This window comes from Leptonychotes weddellii, chromosome 9, assembly GCF_054177405.1.
Source record: "Leptonychotes weddellii isolate Sample4059 chromosome 9, ASM5417740v2, whole genome shotgun sequence".
NCBI classification, from domain to species: domain Eukaryota; kingdom Metazoa; phylum Chordata; class Mammalia; order Carnivora; family Phocidae; genus Leptonychotes; species Leptonychotes weddellii.
Window position 1 is genome coordinate 9,547,283 of NC_138377.1, and position 16,261 is coordinate 9,563,543.

The following is a 16,261-nucleotide window of genomic DNA, read 5'->3' on the forward strand; positions in this document are numbered from 1 at the left end:
GATCCCGGGACTCCAGGATCATGACCTGAGCTGAAGGCAGACGCTTAATCGACTGAGCCACCCAGGCGCCCCTAGAAAATGTTTTATAAATAGTCAGAAATTTCCTTGTTTAGTTTGTGATAATGTCTCTATGTTGGCACCTCGACTCAGTTATTGACTTATAGTAATCTTTTTCTTCAGTCTTTTAAAAAACAACTTACCAGCATAGTTAAAATAATTCATATATTTTTTAATATTTTTCTTTTTTAAAGTTTATTATTTGGGGGCGCCTGGGTGGCTCAGTCAGTTAAGTGTCTGCCTTCGGCTCAGGTCATGATCCCAGGGTCCTGGGATTGAGCCCGATGTCGGGGGTCCCTGCTCAGCGGGGAGCCTGCTTCTCCCTTTCCTCTGCCCCCTGCTTGTACTCTCTCTGTCAAATAAATAAATAAAATCTTAAGGGGCGCCTGGGTGGCTCAGTCGTTAAGTGTCTGCCCTCGGCTCAGGTCATAATCCCAGAGTCCTGGGATTAAGCCTTGCATCAGGCTCCCTGCTCAGTGGGAAGCCTGCTTCTCCCTCTCCCCTCCCCCTGCTTGTGTTCCCTCTCTCGCTGTCTCTCTGTCAAATAAATAAATCTTTTTAAAAAATAAATAAAATCTTTTTTTAAAAAAGTTTATTATTTTTTTAGTAACCTCCACATACAACAGGGGGCTCAAACTCATGACCCTGAATTCAGTAGTCACATGATCTTCTAAGTCATCCAGGTGCCCCTAAAATAGTTCATATTTTTAAAGCAATAACTGAGCTTTGCTCCTGAATATTTTGTTTCCTTCTTTGTTTAGTAAATGTATTTATAAAGAAGAAATTTCAAGATATTTGCGCTTTGTGGTCCAGTGTTTTGAGGTCTGGGTTATATAGGTTTGATTGATCTTTTCCTTAATTTTAATACTGATTCTAACTCTAATACTGTCTCCTTCATAAATGTTCATTTGCAGACCCTAGTTAATTAAATAAAAATAGAACCTAAGTGTCCATTCTTAAGACAGTATATTAAATAAATTAATTAACTAAAGACAGTTAATTAAATAAAAATAGAATATTAATACACTGATTTTACGCAGTCATTTAAAAAGACCAAAGTGTAGCTCTATATATTAAAGACCAATCTCTAGGATATATTGTTAAATGAAAACTAGCAAGATACAGAACAGTGTGTAGAATGCTACTATTGGAGAATATTGGCTAGATACACGTGGTATCTAAAAGGATAGAATGCTGCTGAGCAGGAGTTGGGTTGGGAATAAGATTTTTCACTGTACACTCTTGTTCTCCTTTGCATTTTTAAAAAACGTATATTTTTCTTTTTTTTTTTTTTTAAGATTTTATTTATTTATTTGAGAGAGAGAGAGAGAGCACAAGAGGGGGGAGCGGGAGAGGGAGAAGCAGACTCCCCGCTGAGCAGGTAGCCCGATGCGGGACTCGATCCCGGGACTCCAGGATCATGACCTGAGCCGAAAGCAGTCGCTTAACCAACTGAGCCACCCAGGCGCCCAAAACATATTTTTCTACACAAATACAGAAAAAGTTACTGTTCCTCAAAAGTTATTGAAACTGTCAATTTTTTTTTTTTTAAAGTAAGCTTTAGGGGCGCTTGGGTGGCTCAGTCGTTAAGCGTCTGCCTTCAGCTCAGGTCATGATCCCAGGATCCTGGTACCGAGCCCTGCATCGGGCTCCCTGCTCCGCGGGAAGCCTGCTTCTCCCTCTCCCACTCCCCCTGCTTGTGTTCCCTCTCTCGCTGTGTCTCTCTGTGTCAAATAAAATCTTTAAAAATAAATAAAGTAAGCTTTATACCCAACATGGGGCTTAAACTCATGACCCGGAGATCAAGAGTCACATGCTCTACTGACTGATCCAGGCAGGCGCCTCAATTTTTAATTTTAAAAAGTTATGCTTTAGGGGCACCTGGGTGGTTCAGTTGTTAAGCGTCTGTCTTAGGCTCAGGTCATGATCCTAGGTCCCACATCAGGCTCCCTGCTCAGCCGGGAGTCAGCTTCTCCCTCTCCCACTCCCCCCTGCTTGTGTTCCCTCTCTTGCTGTCTCTATCTCTGTCAAAAAATAAATAAAAATCTTAAAAAAAAAAAAGGGGGGGGAGTGCCTAGGTGGCTCAGTCAGTTAAGTGTCTGACTCTTGATTCTGGCTCAGGTCATGATCTCAGAATCATAAGATTGAACCCCAAGTCGGGCTCTGGGCTGGGCATAGAGCCTGCTTAAGATTTTCTCTCTTCTTCTCCCCATCTTAAAAAACAAGAATCAGGGGCGCCTGGGTGGCTCAGTTGGTTAAGCGACTGCCTTCGGCTCAGGTCGTGATCCTGGAATCCCGGGATCGAGTCCCGCATCGGGCTCCCTGCTCGGCAGGGAGTCTGCTTCTCCCTCTGACCCTCCCCCCTCTCGTGCTCTCTCTCCCATTCTCTCCCTCAAATGAATAAATAAAATCTTTAAAAAAAAAAACAAAAAACGAATCAAGGTGCCTGGGTAGCTCAGTCGGTTGAACACCTGACTCTTGATTTCGGCTCAGGTCATGATCTCAGGGTTGTGGGATGAGCCCTGTGTAGGGCTTCATGCTCAGTGCAGAGTCTGCTTGAGATTCTCCCACTCCCTCTGCCCCTCCCCCCACTTGTGCACATGCTCGCTCACTCTCTCAAATAAATAAATAATCTTTTTTTAAAAATCCGCATTTCCCATCTGACTACTACTTTGTCAGAAAAGGGAGCAGAACATGACCTCTAAAGAGGTTAGGAAACTGTGCTAACGTGAGGTAGGACGCTATAAAAAAAAAAAAAGTGGAGGGGGAGGTGTTTCTAAAACCGATGTGCCTAGCTTTAACCTTGAAAAAGATGCCCTCTAGCCAGTGCATCATTCGCAAAGCATAATATGAATTTCACAGTGTTGCCGTAAGTATTCCAGTTCTCAGGTGACCTTTGGGATCAGAATTGCTCTATTTAAAGACATGGCCCAGGGAACAATGAATGCTAGAATGTAAGCTTCTATTTAAATCTTTTAAAAAGTAGCAGCTCACATTGGGGCAGCAACAAGGCCATTGGGGTACAGTTTTAAATAGAAATTTACTCCAGTGCAAAAAGAAAAACAAATTTACTCCAGTGCCAAAAATTCTGCTGGAGATAGAACTAACTTCTAAAAACACATTACGACTTTTTTTTTTTTAAGATTATTTATTTATTTATTTATTTGAGAGAGAGAGAGACACAGCAAGAGAGGGAACACAAGTAGGGGGAGTGGGAGAGGGAGAAGCAGGCTCCCCGCTGAGCAGGAAGCCCGATGCGGGGCTCGATCCCAGGACCCTGGGATCATGACCTGAGCCGAAGGCAGACGCTTAACGACTGAGCCACCCAGGCGCCCCCATATTACCACTTTAAATGAGCGATTTACAGGACCAATAAACTCCAGAGTACTGCAATTGTGTGCTGTAGCTCTAAGAGATTGGCATGACACTTGATGCATATGTTAGGTGGTTTAGGAAACTGTTATCTTAATGATTGTAACTTGAGAATTGCTCAAGGCTCTAATCACCCCTTCAAACCTTGTTTGTGAGTGTGGTTTATGTTTTTTTCTGCATGAATAAGGAACATCCCAAGACAACCAACATCACAACCGTTGGCAAAAATGAATGGACTCATTTTAAATCTTTTTTTTTTTTTTAAGATTTTATTTATTTGAGAGAGAGAGAGCACATGAGAGGGGGGAGGGTCAGAGGGAGAAGCAGACTCCCCGCTGAGCAGGGAGCCCGACGCGGGACTCCAGGATCATGACCTGAGCCGAAGGCAGTCGCTTAACCAACTGAGCCACCCAGGCGCCCGGACTCATTTTAAATCTTGGCCTCAGAAAGAATATATCACTACATGCTGAAACCTGAGAAAGCTTAACCACTAAACTTATCTCGAACATGTGACAGATTAGACTTTGCACTTAGTAGAAAATGTTAACTTTAACCACTATTTTCTCTGGAGAGCAAACTAGATTGTTTTGCAGTCTAATGAAAGAGGTATTCAGTGGCAGTAAAAATCACTCATGCAATAAAAAATTATGAGCACCTACTGTGTGCCCAGGCACCTACTGTTCTAGGCACAGGGTATACAACAGTGAACAGACAAAATCCCTGCCCTCACAATGGAGTTTAGATTCTGACAAAATGTGTAACATGTCGTGTGATGTTGAGTGCTGTGGAGAAAAACAGGGAAGGAAGATGCTAAATTTTAAATAGGCTGGTCAGAGGCAGCCTTACAAAGCTGAAAATTGAGCAAAGGTCTGAAGATGGTGATAAGAGCAGGCCAGGGCTGAGCATCCAGACAGAAGGTACACTGAGTGCATAAGCCCTGAAACAGGTTTTTATGGCATATTCTAGAATCAGCAGGAAAATCAGTGTGGCTAGAGTGGAATGAGAGGTGGAGAGAATAGTAGAAAATGAAGAAAATGGTCAAGGGCCACTTATTTAGGACTTTGTAAGCCATGTTAAGAACTTTGAGTTTTATTCTCAGTAGGGAAGCTATAGGAGGGTTTTTGAGAGAAGTAACATTTTAAAAGAATCTCTTGCCACTCTTTGATAGACTTACAGGGGCCTTGAGCAGATTTTGGTGGGTAGAGAGATGAGGAGCTTGGTTTTGGACAGGTTAAATCTCAGATGCCTGGTAAGACATCTTAGTAAATGCCAAATAGGCAGTTGAATATCCAAGTCTGGAGCTCAGGAGATATGCAGGGTAGTAATATAAATTTGGGCACTTAAAGCCATGAACCAGGATAGGATGACCAAGGGGAGAAAGTATAGAAATGAGAACTGGGGGATGTCAACATTCAGAAACTGGGCAGAGCCCCAGGGAGGAACCAGCAAAGGAAACAGGAGAAGTTGATGAGGAAGAAGGCAAACCAGGGAAGTGTCTAGAACTGGGGTAAAATCTGGTAGCTGCTAGCCACATGTGGCTATTTGAACTAATTAAAATTTAAAATTCAGTTCCTGTCACACTAGCCACATCTCAAGGGCTCATTTCATGTGGCTAATGGCTACTGATTTGGACAGTAAAGATAGATACAAAATATTTCCATCATCACTAAAGCTCTATTGGGCAGTACTGATCCAGAAACCAGCTGAAGAAAGTATCTCAAGGACAAGGGGTGTGTCAAAAACTGCTAATGAGTAATTCAAGGGCTGAGTCTTGACCATTGGGTTTAGTTATGTGTAAGTGACCAGTGACCTCTTGACAAGAGAGCAGTTTTGGTAGAGTGGGAGAAAAAACCCTGATACAAGTGTGTTCAGAATAATCTGGAGGAGAGGAACTAGAACCAAAAAATACACCTTGTTCCTGAACTTGGGCTCCGGCAGGCAGCTGCCTACAGTCTACTCTGTATGGTCATGTCCATGCTGACACTGCCCCTGGAGTGGAGGGCCTGATAGGCCCAGTGTAGGGCTCCTGGTGCTGCTTGCCCAGATCATCTCAAGCTACCATAGGAATAGCTCAGGACCATGGACATCACCTTTGGACTCACCTCCTGCTTTGTTTTTCCAGCCATGGGGCTGGGTCTTGTCACATTTGGAGAGCTACAGGAAGCAGGAGTGAAGGGGACTGTCCTCTCCCTCACCTTGTGACCTGACCATGCTCTGTTTGTCCTGATCATGTCTGCTGAATTCCTAGCTGGCCTCCCTTGGATCATGGCCTTCAGTTACAGTGACCTCTTCTACAATCATGACTTCTTGATTTCTCCATGGTGACATCCCGGGACCACATGTATCAGTTTATAAGGCCCAGCTCTGTATAGCCCCAACTTGTAGCAATAGAGTCTATCTAAGCCTTGAAATTTTTAAAGACAATATAGACACCTCTTTAAAGATTTACGATTCAAATAGCTGGGGTGAACTTGCTGCAAAGTATTTGTTGAAACTGCTCCAAAGACAGATACAACTAAGATGACGGACAGTTGAGTCTGTATGGTGCGTACAAACCCATGGTCCAGTGATTCTCCACGAATGATTCCAATACAATCACGTGAAGAGCTCTAAAAACACAGCCGCCCCTTCTCCTCTCCCCGAGAGTGACAAAACTGGGCAGGGACCTCGGCATTGTTTATGTGAGGAGTTTTGCTTTGTTTCTTGTTTATTTCTTTGGATGATTCTAATATACAGCTCTAATATACAAAACCTATTCACTGTCTTAGACCAAAACAAAAATACTAATGCAGGATTCCCAATCATGGTCTAGAATTTTCTGGAACTTTATAAGTAGGTTAGAGAATTAAGATTAAGTGATGGCACACCCTTGATACAAAATGAGTCATGCAGTATTGTAGTAAAGCTTTCTGTTTTGGAGACTGAGATTGTTAAATCCATCAAGAAGGAAATCAACACTAGATAATCTTAATAAAAACTGTAACACTACCCATGGTGAACAGCCATCCCAGTCTAATTAGTTTATGGGTGTGGTTACTGCCATAGAAATGTTCTGATGATTCCACCTCCCCAATGAAAAGGTTTTTTTTAATTAATTATAAAAGCTTTGAAATAGATTCAAATCTAAACTTAGGAAATCACATTTTTTACTTTAAAACTGATAGCATCTAGGGGCACGTGGGGGGCTCAGTCAGGGGAGCATCTGACTCTTGATTTTAGCTCAGGTCCTGATCTCAGGGTGGTGAGATTGGGCCCATCGGGCTCAGTGTGGAGTCTGCTTGAGATTCTCTCTCTCCCTCTCCCCTGCCCCCCCCTTTTTAAAAAATAAAATTAAAAAAAAAACTGGTAGCATCTTTAAAACTAGAAAAGTTACATGGTGACTAAAGCTCCATGAATTAGATGTTTCTCGGATTTAATTATTCTCTATCCTGGCACTTTCAAAAAAATAAAATATCTGGCATATTTCCATGAAAAACACACAACAGGTTTTACTTCCTTTCAGATGTGGTTGCAAATAAGGTGACTTATTAAGCAACTGGGGGGGGGGGAATAAAGCAATTAGGGGATATTAACTCTGTCTTTCTCATTTCTGGAAGCAGATATTATTGACGAGTTATGAATACTACGATACTTGTCCCTTCCCTACAATCCCTGAAGCACTTCCATATTTGCCATTTATCTAATCCTGTACTCACTGCTTACTGTACTGTGATGTAAATATGAAATAACTTGATATAATACACAGGTTTCCTCTCCATCAGCTTAACCTCCCCCTCAATCTAACAGATCTAGATTAATTTCACCTTTCCCTCTACTCTACAAAGAGTGCTTTGAACTATTAAATAGCCATAGACAAATAGGAATAATTCACAACTTGGGTAATTAATTCCTAAATAATCAAAAAACATTAACCCTGCAATCTGAAACTTAGTAATTACATTTGGAAGTACTGAATTACTCCCACTCTATTTTAATATTTCTACTACCAAGGCAATCTAGTCTTGAAAGACAGAGATGGACCGAATACTTACCAAATCCCCAAATACTAGAATTTGAAATATAAAAGATAGTCTACTTCAATAAAAAGGAATTACTACTTTATAAGACAAGTGATAAACTCACAAACCTTGCATTATATCAAGCATTTATAAAATGAAAAAAATTGAAATACTTTTCTTAAATCATTTTCAAACTACCACTGCCTCAAGACGAAATCAAATCAAACTGCTCAATGATTTTCCTCATATTATCCTTTTTTCTGAAAAGCAGTATAACGAGGTGATAGAGCTGGAGATCTGAAGCCAGACATCCTGAGTTCAAATCCTGACTTTTCCACGTCCTTGCTGTGTGACCACGGGCCAGTTATGAATTCCTGTGCTTCCTCTTCTGTAAAATGGCACTAGTACCAACACGTACCTGCCTCCTAGGCCTGTTGTGAAGAAAGACGGAAATCACTCAGAGAACAGTGACTGTAGTGTGCATACTATTAGTCAAGTACTCAAGAGATGCCAAGTGATTTGGTTATCTGACCCTCACAGAAACGGGTATTTCAGACTGCTGCCTACTTTGGAGAGTCAGTGTACTGTAGCAAAAGCTCTATCATTTCAGTCACCAGACCTCTGGAAGAAGCAAACGGAAAGTGAGATTGATTACCTGGACAAGGATCCGATCATGCTGCTTGTGAGTTACAAAGGTACCAGCTCTATCTTTCAAGTAACACTTGCTGTGGAATGTTCAGCCTGCCATTCCGGTCAGATCAGACTTGAACACTGAGGTTGTTAGAACACTTTTAGATTTTCAATAGCTCATACGAATTGAGAACAACCTTTCAATAATGCCCTTTCCATTCTGTGGCATGGCTAGGCAGACAATCCCGGGAAACACATCATTTGGGAGAAGCACTACAGGTCAGTGGTTAGGAACAAAGGCATCCGATGCCTGGTCATACCTCTCGCTCTGCTGCTTACCAGCTGTGTGACCTTAACAGGCAAGTTTTTTAACTTCTTTTTTTTTTTTTTAAAGATTTTATTTATTTATTTGCGAGAGAGAATGAGAGACAGAGAGCAAGAGAGGGAGGAGGGTCAGAGGGAGAAGCAGACTCCCGGCCGAGCAGGGAGCCCGATGCGGGACTCGATCCTGGGACTCCAGGATCATGACCTGAGCCGAAGGCAGTCGCTTAACCAACTGAGCCACCCAGGCACCCCAAGTTATTTAACTTCTCTACCTCAGGGGCTTTATCTGTAAAATCTGGATAATTGTTTTCTTAGGGTTGTTGAGAGGATTAAATGAGTTAATTCATGTAAACCTCTTAGAACAGAGCCCAACAGAATAAGCACCAAAAAAGGTTATGGTTATTATTAAAATCTATCAGTGTAATGTCCTTGGTATTAATGGCACAACTGTATAAAAATACATCTTGATCCCACCCAGAAAAAAAGGAAAAAAAATCCTGAAATCTGATATTTCCATGTTTTAGTTATTTGTATTGGTACCAGACATGAGGTAGTAAGTACAAATGCAAAGGAGGAAGTACAAAGATCACATCTTCATGCAATTCGCCTGTTGCCTGAAGACCTGAAGGCTGGACCTTAGGCCAGAAAAGAAAATCAGGATGACGACTTGGTAGTATTTTAGAGGGGTGTCATACATCTGACAGGGACCAGACTAAATATTTTCACTGAACACCTCGTTTCCATCGTCTGTGTGTAAGATTTCTCAACTTTCAAACATTTTGTCTCTTCCCAAGTAATTTTTTAAAAACTAGTAGCGGTAATAACGCTGATAATCCCAGCAGCATCACCAAAAGGAAGCACAGACTTTGCTTATCAAGATAGCCATCACCTCAGGAATTTTATACCAATTTCTCACGAACTGATAGCAAGCAAGCAAGCATAGTTGGCTTAGTTACAACAGGTTGAACTGGTGTTTTAGTTTGAAGAATTTTAAAGCAAGCCAAGTAATTGTATAAAATTTAAATTTTATGACCATGTTTGGACCTTTTTACATTAAGCACAATGGAAATGTTCATATTCATTTTTTTCCCCAAAGGAAAAATTTCTGAATCATCACTATGTTGCACAGTAGAATAAAAATAGTTCAGGTACTTATTCAAGTTTCTAAAGAATGCAAATAACAGACACGATTTTACTTCCAAAATCTGAAGTCATCAACATGATTTTGTAGTACTGTATCTCAGGCTTCACTTAAAAATTCATTATTATTCGGATAAAGATAGCCCCCTAATCACACTTTTTAGAAAGCCTCTGCCCCACCACAACTTCCTGAGATCTGTGAACAAACTGCAGTCTTGTGATCAGGCTCCATGTAGTACTGGCAGTTTTGTAACTGTAAGGAAAAAATGGTGACTGATTTTAGGTGTCAATCAGTTGTAGTCTGCTGATCTGATTAGAAGCCTTGACAAATGCCTGGTGGCGATTGCAAATAACTGCCAAGCATATGGGGATAATACAGTAGCCCACCGTTTTGGGGTCAGCTCTTGTACAAGAATAAAGGAACAAAAACATCTGTAAATAAGGTATCAGAAAAATAACTGTCCAAAACCAAAAAGGCAGGGAGAGTAAACGAGCTTTCAAGGAGTGTGTCCATGTGGTTCCTTCAAGGGGCTCTTCCGGGTGCTGCTGAATGTGTTCCAAGGCCAGCCTGTTGTAAGTCTCATTGATTTCAAAAACATAGTAAAATGCTCCTGCACTTGCTAACAAATACAATCCCACTCCAATCCATCCCATCCTCTGACGGAAGTTCATCATTCTCCATGCTCTGTGCCTTCAAATTAAGAAAAAAAAAAAAAGTTAGGGTCTAGTAATGCTGTCATGGCAATGATTCCCCATTAATGCATCTCAGGCTTGAAATAATTAAATTTGCATTTACTAAGAAATGTAAACAACGCACAGCTTGTTTTCTGTAATAGTTATGAGAAAGTAAAGTTTCAGTATATATTGAGAGTGCTTTTTATGTGAATCCCACAGAATAAATAAATCACTATTTCCGGCTTAAGTAGGTCCAGCACACCTTCCCTTGAGAAACTGGAATTAAACTGGTTTCCGAAGAAACACTTCACCTTTATAGTTCAAATAGTTTCTGACTTAACACTGCTGTTTCGGACGTGAACACTCGATTCTACAAGTCAAAGCAATGTCGGAGCCCCCACGTTAAGACAGTAACTCTTAAACACTTACAATGGTCCCGAAAATCTTCCTGTTCCCACGGCAAGCGTTAAAGAGTCACTCAGTTCTGAATACTCGGGTGGTTTTGGCATTTCAGAGAAAGCCACCATAAGAGAAATCCCCGGGGTCACCGGCTGGGAGAAATGGGAGCGCGGCCAGCCTGGAGCACAAGCTAATTGTGATTAAGCACAGCGTGACTGCGGCCAGTCACGCGACGGCCCGGGCCCTGTGGCTGCGGCCGGAGCTCCAGCCAGTGTCACCCGGCGGGGCCGGGAGGCTCCCCAGCCCCCCGGGCCTCCCCGGCAGCCGGCCCCGCCCCCCGCCGCGCTGCAGCGCCGGCGGCCCGACCAGGGCTGCGCGGGCGGCGCCGGGCCCGGGCCTCTCCGCCTCGCAGCGCCGGGAGCCCAGTGCCGGGCAGCGGCCACCGGCCGAGCCTGCAGAGACGGGCAGCTCCCGGATCTCACCTTCCTGTCCCGTTTGGCCCGCCCGCCCGCCGTCCCGGATGCTGCCACAGTCGGGACTTCCGGCTCGAGCCGGAAGCGCGCGCGCTCCGCCCCGTCGTGACGGCAGGCCGTCTCCCGGCGCGCGCCCGGCACCGCTCCGGTGGGGGCGGGGGCTGCGGCGGCGCGGGGTCCGGCGCGTCCCTTCACGTGGGTGGCGGTCCGGGCATCCTCGGAGCCCCTCGGCCTGGGCCCCGGTGCCTCGCCGCGGACAGGAGCGCGGGGACGGCGCGGGCCGCCATCCCCTGGTGGCTCCGGGTGCAGGAGAGGGACGCGGGCGCGGACGACTGGATAGCGGCGAGGGGCGCGCGGGGCCGCGGAGAGGGTGAGACGGCCGCTTGTCGCAGTGGGGCCGGCCGGAAGGTCGCCCGGGGCCGCGGGGCCTCTCGGGGCCGGGGTCACAGACACCTGCCGCTAACCCGACTGCTTTGTCCCTGCAGGCCTCCGGTCGGGACGCTGACGGCACTCACCCGGGGTGCCGCGGAGAAACGCCGTGCATTGCGGCGGCATCGGTGCCCCGGCCGCATTAGAATTTAAATCTGTTGTTTGGGGCACCATGACGCTGAGGCTCTTAGAAGACTGGTGCAGGGGGATGGATGTGAGCCCTCGGAAAGCGCTGTTGGTTGCCGGCATCCCCCCGACCTGCACTGTGGCAGGAACCGAGGAGGCTCTGCGGGCTGGTTTGGCGCCGATGGGCGGGTACAGACTGCTCGGGAGGATGTGCCGGCGGGATGAGAACAGGAATGTAGCCTTAGTAGGGCTGACGGAGGAGACGACTCGTGCTCTAGTCCCTAAGGAGATACCCGGAAAAGGGGGGTGTCTGGAGAGTGATCTTTAAGCCCCCAGACCTGAATAATGAATTTTTAAGCAGATTAAATGAATTCTTAGAGGGAGAGGGCACAACGTTGGGGGAGTTGACCAGAGCTCTTGGATACGGAAACGACCCTTTTGACCTAGGACAGGACACGATCCCAGAAATACAGGCCCCTGTGTTGGCACAGGCATTAGAGGAGGCTCTTCGGCCCACCCTGCGGTACTTGAGATACAGAAAACTGAGAGTGTTCTCAGGCAGTGACCCCCCAGAACCAGGAGAAGAAGAATTTGAATCCCGGCTGTTTCATACTACTCAGATGATGAAGACATGGCAGGTGCCAGATGCGGAGAAAAGAAGACGCTTGCTAGAGAGCCTTAGAGGCCCAGCATTTGATGTTATTCGTGTCCTCAAGATAAACAATCCCTTCATTACAGTCGCTGAATGCCTGCAGGCTCTTGAGCAGGTATTTGGGGTTATTGATAATCCTAGGGAATTGCAGGTCAAGTATCTGACCACTTATCAGAAGGATGGAGAGAAATTGCTTACGTGCTGAGGTTGGAGCCTTTATTACAGAAACTGGTAGAGAGAGGAGCAGTTGAGAAAGATGTTGTGAATCAGGCCCGCCTAGACCAAATCTTGGCTGGAGCAGTCCACAGAACCCTTCGCAGGAAGCTTGCTCTGCCACAGGATGGCCCAGCCCCTGGCTTATTGCAGCTACTGGCGCTGATAAAGGACGAAGAGGCAGCGGAGGAGGAGGAGGAGGCCCTTCTCCAGGCAGGATTAGAAGGGCATTTCTCCTGAATCTTAGGCAACCAGGAAGCAGAGCATGACGGTAGAAGAACAGTCAGTGTACTCGTGATAGACATTAATCAGTCCCTTCCTTGTGCTGCCGAGGAGCTCATTCTGTTCAGTTTTCTGTCTAAATCCTTCATCATTTCTGTGCTATTTAATGTCTTCCAAATGTGTCCTAGACTAGGAAGGATGTAGTTCTTCTGCACTAGTATTTATGTATTTAGATTTACTACTGTGAATTTATCATACAAAATTGTACAGAGGGTCTATCGCTACATACCTAGGGTGCTCTGAGAAATGTCAGCTTATGTGATAACAGGTGCAAGGGTAGCACGTCGGATGTGATGATGTGTCATAGATAGTTTTTAGGTGTGTATTGCCCTACATTTATTATGAAGATAGGAGCAGTGGTTAAGATACTAAGTTATTTTCTGTCTGAATCACAATTTTACTGATTCTGCGCAGTCAAAATGAGGCAGGATCAAATGCTGAGGTTGGTAAGTTTGCAGCTATCACCTCTAACCCTGGGTTTCTGATATGTGCCATCAGAACACATTTTAATAGGTGTTATAAAATGATCTATGTGAACTTATAAAATAAAGGAATGCTAATACAATGACCTTTTTAAAATCTGTTTTATTTATATCAAGATTCCAAGAAAGATTTCATTTGAACAAAGGGTTCCAAAAGCATAAATCTGAAAAACACTGAGGGTACACAATCTTAGTCCCTTGGATATTTTCCTCTTAGTGCCCAGGGGATAGAGAGTAGTTTCCTTTTTCTTTTCTTTTTTTTTTTTTTTAAGATTTTATTCATTTATTTGACAGAGAGAGAGAGAGAACAAGTAGGCAGAGAGGCAGGCAGAGGGAGAGGGAGAAGCAGGCTTCCCGCTGAGCGGGGAGCCCGATGCGGGGCTCGATCCCAGAACCCCGGGATCGTGACCTGAGCCGAAGGCAGCGGCTTAACCGACTGAGCCACCCAGGTGCTCCCTTTTTTTTTTTTTTTAAGATTTATTTATTTATTTGAGAGAAAGAGCAAGCATGAGCAGGGGGAGAGGCAGAGGGAGAGAAGAGAATCTTAAGCAGTCACCGCAGTGAGCACAGAGCCCGATGTGGGGCTAGACCCCACAACCCTGAAATCATGACCTGAGCCAAAACCAAGAGTCAGATGCTCAACTGACTGAGCCATCCAGGTGCCCCTAGGGAGTAGTTTTCTAAGTGAGATTGCTGGAGGGACCTTTGACTGATGTAGGAGGGAATGAAACAAGATGGAGCACAAATTAGTGCAAAGAGTAGGTCCAAATGCATCAGTGTGTCGAATTTGGAGAGTGAAAGGGAAGAAATAAAGGTTGTATGCTTCTCCATGACAGACTGGACTAAATTAAAGTTTCCCCATGTATTTTCTCATTGAATCCTCATAAAAATCCTGCAATATAGGAAAACCCAGTTTCTCATTGTAGAAATGGGCACAGAAAGGTTAAAAAGTACTTGTCCAACGGGCGCCTGGGTGGCTCAGTCAGTTAAACGTCTGCCTTCCGCTTAGGTCATGATCCCAGGGTCCTGGGATCGAGTCCCACTTTGGGCTCCTTGCTCAGCAGGGAGCCTGCTCCTCCCTCTGCCTGCAGCTCCCCCTGCTTGTGCAAGCTCGCGCTCTCTCTCTGGCAAATAAGTAAATAAAATCTTAAAAAAATAAAAAAACTTGGGGCGCCTGGGTGGCTCAGTTGGTTAAGCGACTGCCTTCGGCTCAGGTCATGATCCTGGAGTCCCGGGATCGAGTCCCGCATCGCGCACCCTGCTCGGCAGGGAGTCTGCTTCTCCCTCTGACCCTCCTCCCTCTCATGCTCTCTGTCTCTCATTCTCTCTGTCTCAAATAAATAAATAAAATCTTTAAAAAATAAATAAATAAATAAATAAAAAATAAAAAAACTTGCCCAAGGCGAAACAACTAGTAAGTGGCGGGTCCAGAATTCTGTCCTCTGCCCTACTGCAAGGCCCATATTCTTAACATTGCCAAGAAAGAGAAACAATCATAAGGGTATGAGCACCCAACAGCCTCACAAGGGAAACACGGCAGATGATAACCACATTTCATATATGTCTTGTATGCATTAGTGTAGAGTACTTTATTCTGAATCATTACTGCCAACTAGACATGAGAAGTGGGGAGTATGAGAACCTATAAGACCAGGGGCAGCCAGGACGGTGGGCATGGGTTAGTGACTTGGTCCCTAAAAAAACTCAGCATGAAGAAAGTTTGAAAATTGCTGAAAAGTAGGATAAAGTCTTCCTCTTTGATAAAAACATCCCAAAGGACCAAATTCAAGATATACATCATTGGTTTAGATTCAGAGGCATAGTAAAGTGTTTCTGTTAAGACTAAATGTCATGGTTTCATTCTTTATGAAGTCCTCCCACTATGGGAAGCTAAATACAGATCAAGCCATCACATTATACACCTTAAATACATGTAATTTGTACTTGTCAGTTATACCTCAATAGGGCAAGGAAAAAGAAGCTAAATACTAGATGGCATAGATACATTCAAAGGTGTAACTCTGATCTTGTTGGTATGTGCAAGGTACTTTGTTACCTTAGTAGTGGGAAGTGGTTTACCTGCATCTTGCTAGTGAGCAGACACTGTGTGTGCACACATAGGTGTTAATACACATTGAACCTCTCCTGTGTGTGAAGCACTGAGCTGGAGGGTACACACACACACACACACACACACACACACACACACACACATACATATTTAGGTTATAATGCCTGCCATGGAGGTCTGTCCAGAGTTCATAATAACAGCTGATACCAAACACCTCCCATGGGCAGCACTGAACACATTTAGTCAAACAATACTGAGAGGTAAGGCCTTTTGTTTCCCGCATTTGCTTCCCCATTTCCTGGATCAAACTGAGGCACGGAGAAGTTAAGCAACATGCCCGGACTTTCCCAACCAAGAAGTGGCATGGTCAGGATTTATACTCAGGCCATCTATTTCCAGAGTCCTTGTCTATGCCACCTGGTTAAAGTCTCACAGAAACCTGTAAGACACACCATCATTTCCCCATTTTACAGAGGAGAAGCTTCAGGCTCAGATTCAGTGCCGGGGCACGGCACATAGTCTGACTTCAGAGAGCTTTTCTTAAGGTGCTCTGACTTACACATCCGGTAAACACTACATAATTGTCAAAAATGGCAGTTATGTTTATGAAACCATGGGAAGTAGTAAAAACGTGTCCTTTAAAAGCTGTGTTTCAAAAATGTGAACAACAAAACATGAAAATGCTCACTAGTTGTGTCAGGATAATGGGATTGTAAAGATATTTTCATTTTGAGGGTGCCTGGGTGGCTCAGTCGGTTAATCGTCTGCCTTCAGCTCAGGTTCTGATCCAGGGGTCCTGGGATCGAGCCCCATGTGGGCTCCCTGCTTGGCAGGAAGCCTGCTTCTCCCTCTCCCCCTGCTTGTGCTCTCTCTCTCTCACTCACTCTCTCTCTGTCAAATAAATAAAAATCTTAAAAAAAAAGATATTTTCGTTTTCT

General features: G+C 44.5%; 1 protein-coding gene and 1 non-coding gene across 4 annotated transcripts; one reads left to right on the forward strand and one right to left on the reverse strand.

The window, feature by feature from the left end:
* Positions 1-8,886: 8,886 nt before the first annotated feature.
* On the reverse strand, positions 8,887-12,282 carry LYSET (lysosomal enzyme trafficking factor). Of its 3 annotated transcripts, none has more exons than XM_031036450.2 (2): positions 11,584-12,282; positions 8,887-10,212 (listed from the first exon to the last, which is right to left on the reverse strand). In XM_031036450.2, exons 1-2 carry the CDS (start codon positions 11,610-11,612, stop codon positions 9,801-9,803), a joined length of 441 nt encoding a protein of 146 aa, XP_030892310.1. In that variant the 5' UTR covers positions 11,613-12,282; the 3' UTR covers positions 8,887-9,800. The 3 variants fall into 3 exon arrangements, with proteins under 3 accessions (XP_030892310.1, XP_081686151.1, XP_006741136.1); XM_081830025.1 differs by lacking the exon at positions 11,584-12,282 and adding an exon at positions 11,078-11,139; XM_006741073.3 differs by lacking the exon at positions 11,584-12,282 and adding an exon at positions 10,626-11,062 and having other exon boundaries at positions 9,390-10,212.
* LOC102730579 (uncharacterized) lies at positions 11,176-13,335 on the forward strand. Its single transcript, XR_004078109.2, has 2 exons — positions 11,176-11,438; positions 11,554-13,335. It is a non-coding gene; the product is annotated as an uncharacterized LOC102730579 (transcript).
* Positions 13,336-16,261: the final 2,926 nt, after the last annotated feature.

Coding starts and splice junctions, on each gene's coding strand:
- LYSET (XM_006741073.3), bottom strand. CDS start 10,723: ATGGTGGCTTTCTCTGAAATGCCAAAACCACCCGAGTATTCAGAACTG. Junction 10,213..10,625: donor GGAAGATTTTCGGGACCATT/GTAAGTGTTTAA, acceptor CTTAATTTGAAG/GCACAGAGCATGGAGAATGA.